Source organism: Salvelinus alpinus, chromosome 22 (assembly GCF_045679555.1).
Source record: "Salvelinus alpinus chromosome 22, SLU_Salpinus.1, whole genome shotgun sequence".
In the NCBI taxonomy this organism is placed as follows: Eukaryota; Metazoa; Chordata; class Actinopteri; order Salmoniformes; family Salmonidae; genus Salvelinus; species Salvelinus alpinus.
Genome location: NC_092107.1, coordinates 47,928,195 through 47,942,431, shown reverse-complemented (window position 1 = coordinate 47,942,431; position 14,237 = coordinate 47,928,195). Strand labels below are relative to the sequence as shown.

Below are 14,237 nucleotides of genomic sequence, written 5' to 3'. Positions count from 1 at the left end.
TGAGCTGTGTGGTCTCCTTAGCCAATCTCTTTAAAGAATTTCAGGACTTCTCTCTCCATTGGTTCTAAACCAAAAGCATTACCAGAGTTCTAAGTCCATCCCCCATGCCCTGATTATCAATGGCCTGTAGGTCTACTACCCTGATTATCAATGGCCTGTAGGTCTACTACCCTGATTATCAATGGCCTGTAGGCCCACTACCCTGATTATCAATGGCCTGTAGGCCTACTACCCTGATTATCAATGGCCTGTAGGTCTACTACCCTGATTATCAATGGCCTGTAGGCCCACTACCCTGATTATCAATGGCCTGTAGGCCTACTACCCTGATTACCAATGGCCTGTAGGCCTACTACCCTGATTATCAATGGCCTGTAGGCCTACTACCCAGATTATCAATGGCCTGTAGGCCTACTACCCTGATTACCAATGGCCTGTAGGCCTACTACCCTGATTATCAATGGCCTGTAGGCCTACTACCCTGATTACCAATGGCCTGTAGGCCTACTACCCTGATTACCAATGGCCTGTAGGCCTACTACCCTGATTACCAATGGCCTGTAGGCCTACTACCCTGATTACCAATGGCCTGTAGGCCTACTACCCTGATTATCAATGGCCTGTAGGCCTACTACCCTGATTATCAATGGCCTGTAGGCCTCCTGCCCTGATTACCAATGGCCTGTAGGCCTACTGCCCTGATTTATCAATGGCCTGTAGGTCTACTACCCTGATTATCAATGGCCTGTAGGTCTACTACCCTGATTATCAATGAACTGTAGGCCCACTACCCTGATTATCAATGGCCTGTAGGCCTACTACCCTGATTATCAATGGCCTGTAGGCCTACTACCCTGATTATCAATGGCCTGTAGGCCTACTACCCTGATTACCAATGGCCTGTAGGCCTACTGCCCTGATTATCAATGGCCTGTAGGTCTACTACCCTGATTATCAATGGCCTGTAGGCCTACTACCCTGATTATCAATGGCCTGTAGGCCCACTACCCTGATTATCAATGGCCTGTAGGTCTACTACCCTGATTATCAATGGCCTGTAGGCCTACTATCCTGATTATCAATGGCCTGTAGGCCTACTGCCCTGATTATCAATGGCCTGTAGGCCTACTGCCCTGATTATCAATGGCCTGTAGGCCTACTGCCCTGAATATCAATGGCCTGTAGACCTACTGCCCTGATTATCAATGGCCTGTAGATCTACTGCCCTGATTATCAATGGCCTGTAGGCCCACTGCCCTGATTATCAATGGCCTGTAGGCCTACTATCCTGATTATCAATGGCCTGTAGGCCTACTGCCCTGATTATCAATGGCCTGTAGGCCTACTGCCCTGATTATCAATGGCCTGTAGACCTACTGCCCTGATTATCAATGGCCTGTAGGCCTACTATCCTGATTATCAATGGCCTGTAGGTCTACTGCCCTGATTATCAATGGCCTGTAGGGCTACTGCCCTGATTATCAATGGCCTGTAGGCCTACTGCCCTGATTATCAATGGCCTGTAGGTCTACTACCCTGATTATCAATGGCCTGTAGGTCTACTACCCTGATTATCAATGGCATGCTTATCACCTCCCTGATTGTCTCACATCACCTGAAGAATAATAGGAATTGGTTAGCTAATCTTAAACTGTTCTCTCTGAGACCACGTAGATTTACCTCCCTTTCTCTCTCGGTCTCTCTGTCTCTCTCTCCCCCCTCTCTGACATGCACTGTGATAGTTTCTGTAGGCCCAGAAAAGGTCTATTATAGTTGTGACCACACCTGGTGACCACACCTGGTGACCACACCTGGTGACCACACCTGGTGACCACACCTGGTGACCACACCTGGTGCGCTTCGCCAGCTGCACCAGGGGACTCGGTTCTAAACCAAAACCCTTCAGCATGCTGAGCTGTGTGGTCTCCTTAGCCAATCTCTTTAAAGAATTTCAGGACTTCTCTCTCCATTGGTTCTAAACCAAAACCCTGCAGCATGCTGGGCTGTGTGGTCTACTTAGCCAATCTCTTTAAAGAATGTCAGGTCTTCTCTCTCCATTGGTTCTAAACCAAAACCCTTCAGCATGCTGGGCTGTGTGGTCTCCTTAGCCAATCTCTTTAAAGAATGTCAGGTCTTCTCTCTCCATTGGTTCTAAACCAAAACCCTTCAGCATGCTGGGCTGTGTGGTCTACTTAGCCAATCTCTTTAAAGAATGTCAGGTCTTCTCTCTCCATTGGTTCTAAACCAAAACCCTTCAGCATGCTGGGCTGTGTGGTCTCCTTAGCCAATCTCTTTAAAGAATGTCAGGTCTTCTCTCTCCATTGGTTCTAAACCAAAACCCTTCAGCATGCTGAGCTGTGTGGTCTCCTTAGCCATATTCAATAGTCTTTTCTATCGCCACGGAAACCAAATGGGTGCTGAAACGGGTAGTGATGTGTGACTGTAGGGTGTGCCGTCTGTGTCAGGTCAGAGGTCAGTATGATGTAGTCAGGGTTGTCTGTCTGGCCACACTTCCCAGTGCCAGACTGCCATTGCTTTCCAGCTGCTTCCCAATAGGCTCCCTAGACACTGACCTCTCCTCATCCTCGACCAATGGACCGGTCTCTCTCTCTAATCATGTTTCATAGACAGACAAGACAAGTAGTGGATCCAATTGATTAATCGTCTTTGTATTTTGGTGCCTTAGCTTTATTTACGTTCTCATCACCTTTTGCTGTCAAAACTTAAAAAGTGTCAAGTTTGGTAGAATTCGATAGATTCTGTGGAGGAGGTGCGATATGCATCTTTTGGTTTTGGGGTTATACACACATGACCGTTTCCTCTAGGACAGGTGTGTCAAACTCATTCTGTGGAGGACCTAGTGTCTGCTGGTTTTGGGTTTTTTACCTTTTCAATTAAGACCTAGAAAACCAGGTGAGGGGAGTTCCTTACTGAGACCTAGACAACCAGGTGAGGGGAGTTGTTTACTGAGACCTAGACAACCAGGTGAGGAGAGTTCCTTACTGAGACCTAGACAACCAGGTGAGGGGAGTTGTTTACTGAGACCTAGACAACCAGGTGAGGGGAGTTCCTTACTGAGACCTAGACAACCAGGTGAGGGGAGTTCCTTACTGAGACCTAGACAACCAGGTGAGGAGAGTTCCTTACTGAGACCTAGACAACCAGGTGAGGGGAGTACCTTACTGAGACCTAGACAACCAGGTGAGGAGAGTTCCTTACTGAGACCTAGACAACCAGGTGAGGAGAGTTCCTTACTGAGACCTAGACAACCAGGTGAGGAGAGTTCCTTACTAAGACCTAGACAACCAGGTGAGGAGAGTTCCTTACTGAGACCTAGACAACCAGGTGAGGGGAGTTCTATACTGAGACCTAGACAACCAGGTGAGGAGAGTTCCTTACTAAGACCTAGACAACCAGGTGAGGAGAGTTCCTTACTGAGACCTAGACAACCAGGTGAGGGGAGTTCCTTACTGAGACCTAGACAACCAGGTGAGGAGAGTTGTTTACTAATTAGTGACGTTAGTTCATCGATTTAAGGAGAAGGGAGGAGGGAAAACCCGCAGACACTCCGGCCTCCGTGGAATGAGTTTTACACTTGTGTGGAAGCCAAAGTCAAGTTTTCAGATATATACTGTAAGAGGTTCTACCTGCAGATTAGTGTGAGGAAACAAACACGACCGTGCCCTAGTCTGATGGAAAGGTGGGGGGAAAAGGTTGTCACTTGTCTTGTCTGTAAATGTTAAATATTCTCATCTGGCTTTACAACCAAACAGTTTGATGTTTTTGCTTTAATTTGAACGACAACTTTTCACCCAGATATTTTTCTATAAATCTAAATCAGATGATTCTATACACTGTACAGATGCTGTATATCATGTCAAGTCTCCTGAATTTGTAAAGCATTATTATTGTCCGTTCTATTGAAGTAGTTATTAGTGGTGTGTGTGTGGTTGTAGATGAGGTCTGGACCACAACACTGGGCTTCCATATCAGGACTAAGAAGAAGGAAAGTCATGTGTTTTCTAAATACTTTTTAAAGAGAGATGTTATTGAAGTGGATTTTTTTTTATTGTAAGATGAAAAATACTTTTAGATATCACTGGTATTCACAGCACACACTCCTCTTTCTCTCTCTCACACACACACACACACACACACACACACACACACACACACACACACACACACACACACACACACACACACACAGCACAATACATGTTACGCTGGAGAGTTTGTATTGTGTTTATCGGGCCCCTGTCTGTGTCCCTCGTGGAACTCTCCTATTTCACGCTGTTAGTTGATGCACACACCCCTCATATATATCTATATATATATCTATATCTATATATGAGGGGTACGTGCATCAACTATTTTGACTGCCATAATTGAAGTGTATATATACAGTGGGGAGAACAAGTATTTGATACACTGCCGATTTTGCAGGTTTTCCTACTTACAAAGCATGTAGAGGTCTGTAATTTTTATCATAGGTACACTTCAACTGTGAGAGACGGAATCTAAAACAAAAATCCAGAAAATCACATTGTATGATTTTTAAGTAATTCATTTGCATTTTATTGCATGACATAAGTATTTGATCACCTACCAACCAGTAAGAATTCCGGCTCTCACAGACCTGTTAGTTTTTCTTTAAGAAGCCCTCCTGTTCTCCACTCATTACCTGTATTAACTGCACCTGTTTGAACTCATTACCTGTATAAAAGACACCTGTCCACACACTCAATCAAACAGACTCCAACCTCTCCACAATGGCCAAGACCAGAGAGCTGTGTAAGGACATCAGGGATAAAATTGTAGACCTGCACAAGGCTGGGATGGGCTACAGGACAATAGGCAAGCAGCTTGGTGAGAAGGCAACAACTGTTGGCGCAATTATTAGAAAATAGAAGAAAATAGAAGAAGTTCAAGATGATGGTCAATCACCCTCGGTCTGGGGCTCCATGCAAGATCTCACCTCGTGGGGCATCAATGATCATGAGGAAGGTGAGGGATCAGCCCAGAACTACACGGCAGGACCTGGTCAATGACCTGAAGAGAGCTGGGACCACAGTCTCAAAGAAAACCATTAGTAACACACTACGCCGTCATGGATTAAAATCCTGCAGCGCACACAAGGTCCCCCTGCTCAAGCAGGCGCATGTCCAGGCCCGTCTGAAGTTTGCCAATGACCATCTGGATGATCCAGAGGAGGAATGGGAGAAGGTCATGTGGTCTGATGATTCAAAAATAGAGCTTTTTGGTCTAAACTCCACTCGCCGTGTTTGGAGGAAGAAGAAGGATGAGTACAACCCCAAGAACACCATCCCAACCGTGAAGCATGGAGGTGGAAACATCATTCTTTGGGGATGCTTTTCTGCAAAGGGGACAGGACGACTGCACCGTATTGAGGGGAGGATGGATGGGGCCATGTATTGCGAGATCTTAGCCAACAACCTCCTTCCCTCAGTAAGAGCATTGATGATGGGTCGTGGCTGGGTCTTCCAGTATGACAACGACCCGAAACACACAGCCAGGGCAACTAAGGAGTGGCTCCGTAAGAAGTATCTCAAGGTCCTGGAGTGGCCTAGCCAGTCTCCAGACCTGAACCCAATAGAAAATCTTTGGAGGGAGCTGAAAGTCCGTATTGCCCAGCGACAGCCCCGAAACCTGAAGGATCTGGAGAAGGTCTGTATGGAGGAGTGGGCCAAAATCCCTGCTGCAGTGTGTGCAAACCTGGTCAAGAACTACAGGAAACGTATGATCTCTGTAATTGCAAACAAACGATTCTGTACCAAATATTAAGTTCTGCTTTTCTGATGTATCAAATACTTATGTCATGCAATAAAATGCTAATTAATTAATTAAAAATCATACAATGTGATTTTCTGGATTTTTGTTTTACAGACCTCTACATGCTTTTTAAGTAGGAAAATATGCCAAATCGGCAGTGTATCAAATACTTGTTCTCCCCACTGTATATAATATAAGTACATGAACATAATAATTTTCTTTCTGCCTTGTCTGTCTCTACTGGCTCTGCTCATTCCGTAGCTGGATGAGGAGACTGGGTAGAATGGCCCAGTTAGTAAAAGGCACTGGCCCAGGGTTGGGGTCAATTCAGGAAGTAAACCAAATTCATAAATGTTCCTAATTGGGAAAAAACGTTGAAGAGAATTGAAATTGTAGTTTCAGTGTACATCCTGAGTTAACTGGAATTGAAATGGTTTTGACTCCAACCCTGCACTTCCTGTTTAATGAGTTGTCTTTCTGTCCGGTCATTGTCTGGCTACTTGTGGTTTGGACATTGGATTTCCATAATGAGATTACCAAGTCAACTTCAACTTTCCTGTTTCTTTCGGTTTTTATTTCTGACCAGATCACACTAATGGGTCTCTGTTATGAAAAAAAGCAGTTGTAGACAGAGATTTAAGTCTTTTTCAAGTGAAAATCACAACAAAATATGTGTTGTTTCCTTCACTGCACAAAATCCACTTATCATTCACAAACTAAGACACTTTGTATTTCATTTTCTTATAAATATGATATCAGCCATTAAGATGAAATGAACTTTTGGTGAAAAACTCCTAGTACAAATTCTCCTTACACCGTTTACCCAGAGTACTTTGCAAACCAAAATGTGAGGAGGTTTATCCTTACCTCTCCACAAAGCTTTAATATCCTTTAGGTGGCTTGAACCAATGTGCGTGTGTCATTTATTCATTTCAATTCGACAACAATTTGTTGTTTTTGAAGTCTTCTCACCTTATCCCAGTCACTTGTTAGTGTTTCAGTGTGATGTTGGTTCGGAGATCGATTGTCTCCCGAGCACCTGGTTGCTCCAGACATGTTCTGAACCTGCTTTCATTGGCCTTGGGGTTTTGTTTGTTTCCCTTGAAGGCGTCTGTTCTCCTTTTTTGTTTTCTCCTGTCTTGTCATGTTGTTCTCAGCGTTGTAAGACAGTCCCTTACACAAGATGGAAAAGCAATATCACTGTAATAAACCATGTACTGTTGTTAATAGTAATTATCTTTACGATTATTCACCTGCACCCTCGGTGTGATAGTTGAAGTAAATGTATTTTATACAAACATACAATGGTGGTGTTGTCTATTCTTTGTTTCCAATGATGTTTGAGAATTCCTTGTTGCCATCTCCTTCCCTATTGAAGCATGTGACTGCCATAATACGCTGCAATAACGTTGTTGACCTCGTTTCCCCTCGTCTTTTACCTGGGGTGGCAGGTAACCTAGTGGTTAAGAGCCTTGGGCCAGTAACCAAAAGGTTGCTGGTTTGAATCCCAGAGCCGACTAAGTGAAAAATATGCAGCTGTGCCCTTGAGCAAGGCACTTAACGCTAATTGCTCCTGAAAGTCGCTCTTGGTAAGTGCATCTGCTAAATGACAACAAATAATAACTGACCTGCCAGTAAAGCAGCAACTATCTGAGGGAGAGACACACAGAGAGAGAGAGAGAAACACACACAGAGACATACAGAAAGAGAAACACACAGAGACAGAGAGAGAGAGACACACAGAGAGAGAGACACACATAGAGAGAGGGAGACACACAGAGAGCGAGAGAGAAACGCACACAGAGAGAGAAACACACACAGAGACATACAGACAGAGACACACACAGAGAGAGAGAAACACACACAGAGAGACATACAGAGAGACACGCACAGGGAGCGAGAGAGACCGAGAGAGAGGGAGACACAGAGAGAGGGAGAGACACACAGAGAGAGAAACACACACAGAGACATACAGACAGAGAAACGCACAGAGAGGGAGAGAGACCGAGAGAGAGGGAGACACAGAGAGAGGGAGAGACACACAGAGAGAGAAACACACACAGAGACATACAGACAGAGAAACGCACAGAGAGGGAGAGAGACCGAGGGAGACACAGAGACATACAGAGAGACACGCACAGGGAGCGAGAGAGATACACAGAGAGAGAGAGAGACACAGACCGAGCGAGAGAGAGACAGAGAGAGACAGAGCGAGAGAGACACAGACAGACTGCACAGGTATGATGGTGGCTGTCCTATCAGCACCATGAGCCTGTAACCTTTTGATGTGACACTGTTATTGGTGTTAGTGGTGTTGGCTACCACACGTTGTGTGAACTGTGCATTATTGTATGCTGTGTGTCATGTTGTTCATGCAAGTTTTGTCTCTTTGTTTGTCAGCCCGAAGAGAGGCCAGTTTTGTTTTGATTCATTCTTAATCTCATCAAAATGTATCGCTCCTAATTCACTACAACTACGATGGTCCGACAACAGAATATATCATGTCGGATGCTTTAAGAGTGATGTTTTCTGTCAAAACAAAATGGTGGGGGGGGGGGTGGGTACAACTTATTGGAAGGTTTCTGTTCCCGCTGAAGGCGTAGGTCCGCCAATGCTAGGTAGAATGCTAGGTAGAATGCTAGGTAGAATGCTAGGTAGAATGTCTCGTGGATTGATGGGAGACCCATGGCTGTTGACATTTTGAAACCAGTAAGTGACTTGACTGGGGAGCGACATGTGACCTGAACGATGGACATGCTACGTAGGACTGGAAGTCGTCGTGTGTTGTATCCGTGTGCGGTGGTCTGTGATGTCGTGTGTTTGACCCGCTGTCCTCTGTGTCCCTTCCTCCGTAGGACGCTATGCAGACCTGCAGCTAGAGTTCTCGTCTGCGGTCCAGAGCAGCGCCGAGCAGAGAGCGCTCATCCTCAAACTGGAACACGACCTGAGCAGCATCCAGACCATGTCCTCCATGTTACGCCCCGATGCAGACGTTAGTCCTTCACCACCCTGACCCTTCACCTCTCTGACCCTTCACCTCTCTGACCCTTCACCACCCTGACCCTTCACCTCTCTGACCCTTCACCTCCCTGACCCTTCACCTCTCTGACCCTTCACCTCTCTGACCCTTCACCTCCTTGACCCTTCACCTCTCTGACCCTTCATCTCTCTGACCCTTCACCTCCCTGACCCTTCACCTCTCTGACCCTTCACCTCTCTGACCCTTCACCTCTCTGACCCTTCACCTCCCTGACCCTTCACCTCCCTGACCCTTCACCTCTCTGACCCTTCACCTCTCTGACCTTCACCTCCTTGACCCTTCACCTCTCTGACCCTTCACCTCTCTGACCCTTCACCTCTCTGACCCTTCACCTCTCTGAACCTTCACCTCTCTGACCCTTCACCTCCCTGACCCTTCACCTCTCTGACCCTTCACCTCTCTGACCCTTCACCTCTCTGACCCTTCACCTCTCTGACCCTTCACCTCTCTGACCTTCACCTCTCTGACCCTTCACCTCTCTGACCCTTCACCTCTCTGACCCTTCACCTCTCTGACCCTTCACCTCTCTGACCCTTCACCTCTCTGAACCTTCACCTCTCTGAACCTTCACCTCCCTGACCCTTCACCTCTCTGACCCTTCACCTCTCTGACCCTGCGACACCACTCCCCATCACTGGGATGCAAATAGGACACACACACACATGATAAGACAGGCACACTACACACACATGATAAGACAGGCACTCTACACACACATGATAAGACAGGCACTCTACACACACATGATAAGACAGGCACCCTACACACACATGATAAGACAGGCACCCTACACACACATGATAAGACAGGCACTCTACACACACATGATAAGACAGGCACCCTACACACACATGATAAGACAGGCACCCTACACACACATGATAAGACAGGCACCCTACACACACATGATAAGACAGGCACTCTACACACACATGATAAGACAGGCACTACACACACATGATAAGACAGGCACCCTACACACACATGATAAGACAGGCACCCTACACACACATGATAAGACAGGCACCCTACACACACATGATAAGACAGGCACCCTACACACACATGATAAGACAGGCACCCTACACACACATGATAAGACAGGCACCCTACACACACATGATAAGACAGGCACCCTACACACACATGATAAGACAGGCACCCTACACACACATGATAAGACAGGCACTCTACACACACATGATAAGACAGGCACCCTACACACACATGATAAGACAGGCACTCTACACACACATGATAAGACAGGCACCCTACACACACATGATAAGACAGGCACTCTACACACACATGATAAGACAGGCACTCTACACACACATGATAAGACAGGCACCCTACACACACATGATAAGACAGGCACTCTACACACACATGATAAGACAGGCACCCTACACACACATGATAAGACAGGCACTCTACACACACATGATAAGACAGGCACCCTACACACACATGATAAGACAGGCACTCTACACACACATGATAAGACAGGCACCCTACACACACATATACATGGATGTTGTATTGTACAGTAGTGGTCTGAGGCAACACACAATGTATTGGGTAAAGTGTTATGAAATGTAATGTCATGTCATATTTTAAACTGTATATAACTGTTGCTGGACCCCAGGAAGAGTAGCTGCTGCCTTGACAGGAACTAATGGGGATCCATAATAAACCCCAGGAAGAGTAGCTGCTGCCTTGGCAGGAACTAATGGGGATCCATAATAAACCCCAGGAAGAGTAGCTGCTGCCTTGACAGGAACTAATGGGGATCCATAATAAACCCCAGGAAGAGTAGCTGCTGCCTTGACAGGAACTAATGGGGATCCATAATAAACCCCAGGAAGAGTAGCTGCTGCCTTGACAGGAACTAATGGGGATCCATAATAAACCCCAGGAAGAGTAGCTGCTGCCTTGACAGGAACTAATGGGGATCCATAATAAACCCCAGGAAGAGTAGCTGCTGCCTTGACAGGAACTAATGGGGATCCATAATAAACCCCAGGAAGAGTAGCTGCTGCCTTGACAGGAACTAATGGGGATCCATAATAAACCCCAGGAAGAGTAGCTGCTGCCTTGGCAGGAACTAATGGGGATCCATAATAAACCCCAGGAAGAGTAGCTGCTGCCTTGACAGGAACTAATGGGGATCCATAATAAACCCCAGGAAGAGTAGCTGCTGCCTTGACAGGAACTAATGGGGATCCATAATAAACCCCAGGAAGAGTAGCTGCTGCCTTGGCAGGAACTAATGGGGATCCATAATAAACCCCAGGAAGAGTAGCTGCTGCCTTGACAGGAACTAATGGGGATCCATAATAAACCCCAGGAAGAGTAGCTGCTGCCTTGACAGGAACTAATGGGGATCCATAATAAACCCCAGGAAGAGTAGCTGCTGCCTTGGCAGGAACTAATGGGGATCCATAATAAACCCCAGGAAGAGTAGCTGCTGCCTTGACAGGAACTAATGGGGATCCATAATAAACCCCAGGAAGAGTAGCTGCTGCCTTGACAGGAACTAATGGGGATCCATAATAAACCCCAGGAAGAGTAGCTGCTGCCTTGACAGGAACTAATGGGGATCCATAATAAACCCCAGGAAGAGTAGCTGCTGCCTTGACAGGAACTAATGGGGATCCATAATAAACCCCAGGAAGAGTAGCTGCTGCCTTGACAGGAACTAATGGGGATCCATAATAAACCCCAGGAAGAGTAGCTGCTGCCTTGACAGGAACTAATGGGGATCCATAATAAACCCCAGGAAGAGTAGCTGCTGCCTTGACAGGAACTAATGGGGATCCATAATAAACCCCAGGAAGAGTAGCTGCTGCCTTGACAGGAACTAATGGGGATCCATAATAAACCCCAGGAAGAGTAGCTGCTGCCTTGACAGGAACTAATGGGGATCCATAATAAACCCCAGGAAGAGTAGCTGCTGCCTTGACAGGAACTAATGGGGATCCATAATAAACCCCAGGAAGAGTAGCTGCTGCCTTGACAGGAACTAATGGGGATCCATAATAAATACAAAAATAGTGGCCTATTCAGACGACTTAACATGGATTTAAGTCTAAAAATGTCAGAATCGGGCCTTAAACCCAAATGTTCCCATGTTTAATATTTTCTTATCTTATTGTTGTAAAGTTTGTTGCAATTTTAAAATAAAGATTGATTTGATGTTTTCTCTACCAGGGGGCTGACCTGACTAGCATGATTGACACCATCCCTGAGCCAATCAAAGAGGCCACTGCCATGTTCGCAGGTACAGTATGTCTTAGTAGCTGTGTGTGCTGTGTGTGTATATCACTGCTGTGTGTGTCTATCTATCTAACGCTGCTGTGTGTATCTATCTATCTATCACTGCTGTGTGTATATCTATCTATCACTGCTGTGTGTATATCTATCTATCTAACGCTGCTGTGTGTATATCTATCTAACGCTGCTGTGTGTATCTATCTATCTAACGCTGCTGTGTGTATCTATCTATCTATCACTGCTGTGTGTATATCTATCTATCACTGCTGTGTGTATATCTATCTATCTAACGCTGCTGTGTGTATATCTATCTAACGCTGCTGTGTGTATCTATCTATCTAACGCTGCTGTGTGTATATCTATCTAACGCTGCTGTGTGTATATATCTATCTAACACTGCTGTGTGTATCTATCTATCTAACGCTGCTGTGTGTATATCTAACGCTGCTGTGTGTATATATCTATCTAACGCTGCTGTGTGTATCTATCTATCTAACACTGCTGTGTGTATCTATCTATCTAACGCTGCTGTGTATCTATCTATCTAACGCTGCTGTGTGTATATCTATCTAACGCTGCTGTGTATCTATCTATCTAACGCTGCTGTGTGTATCTATCTATCTAACGCTGCTGTGTGTATCTATCTATCTATCACTGCTGTGTGTATATCTATCTATCACTGCTGTGTGTATATCTATCTATCACTGCTGTGTGTATATCTATCTATCTAACGCTGCTGTGTGTATCTATCTATCTAACGCTGCTGTGTGTATATCTATCTAACGCTGCTGTGTGTATCTATCTATCTATCACTGCTGTGTGTATCTATCTATCTAACGCTGCTGTGTGTGTGTATCTATCTATCTATCTATCTATCACTGCTGTGTGTATATCTATCTATCACTGCTGTGTGTATCTATCTATCTATCACTGCTGTGTGTATATCTATCTATCACTGCTGTGTGTATCTATCTATCTAACGCTGCTGTGTGTATCTATCTATCTATCACTGCTGTGTGTATATCTATCTAACGCTGCTGTGTGTATCTATCTATCACTGCTGTGTGTATATCTATCTAACGCTGCTGTGTGTATCTATCTATCACTGCTGTGTGTATATCTATCTAACGCTGCTGTGTATCTATCTATCTATCACTGCTGTGTGTATCTATCTATCACTGCTGTGTGTATCTATCTATCTATCACTGCTGTGTGTATCTATCTATCTAACGCTGCTGTGTGTATCTATCTATCTAACGCTGCTGTGTGTATCTATCTATCTATCACTGCTGTGTGTATCTATCTATCTATCACTGCTGTGTGTATCTATCTATCACTGCTGTGTGTATATCTATCTATCACTGCTGTGTGTATATCTATCTATCACTGCTGTGTGTATATCTATCTATCACTGCTGTGTGTATATCTATCTATCACTGCTGTGTGTATCTATCTATCTATCACTGCTGTGTGTATCTATCTATCTAACGCTGCTGTGTGTATCTATCTATCTAACGCTGCTGTGTGTATCTATCTATCTAACGCTGCTGTGTGTATCTATCTATCTAACGCTGCTGTGTGTATATCTATCTAACGCTGCTGTGTGTATCTATCTATCTATCACTGCTGTGTGTATATATCTATCTAACGCTGCTGTGTGTATATCTATCTATCTATCTAACGCTGCTGTGTATCTATCTATCTAACGCTGCTGTGTGTATCTATCTATCTAACGCTGCTGTGTGTATATCTAACGCTGCTGTGTGTATATATCTATCTAACACTGCTGTGTGTATCTATCTATCTAACACTGCTGTGTGTATCTATCTATCTAACGCTGCTGTGTGTATATCTAACGCTGCTGTGTGTATATATCTATCTAACGCTGCTGTGTGTATATATCTATCTATCACTGCTGTGTGTATCTATCTATCTAACACTGCTGTGTGTATCTATCTATCTAACGCTGCTGTGTGTATATCTAACGCTGCTGTGTGTATATATCTATCTAACGCTGCTGTGTGTATCTATCTATCTAACACTGCTGTGTGTATCTATCTATCTAACGCTGCTGTGTATCTATCTATCTAACGCTGCTGTGTGTATATCTATCTAACGCTGCTGTGTA

General features: G+C 45.1%; 1 protein-coding gene across 1 annotated transcript in view; it reads left to right on the top strand.

Moving 5' to 3' along the window:
* Positions 1–14,237, top strand: part of LOC139549576 (protein CASP-like) — a 265,164-nt gene that overhangs the window by 242,309 nt on the left and 8,618 nt on the right. Inside the window, 2 exon segments of the mRNA XM_071360212.1 lie at positions 8,649–8,785; positions 12,047–12,116. Of these exon segments, the coding sequence (XP_071216313.1) occupies positions 8,649–8,785; positions 12,047–12,116 (207 nt within the window).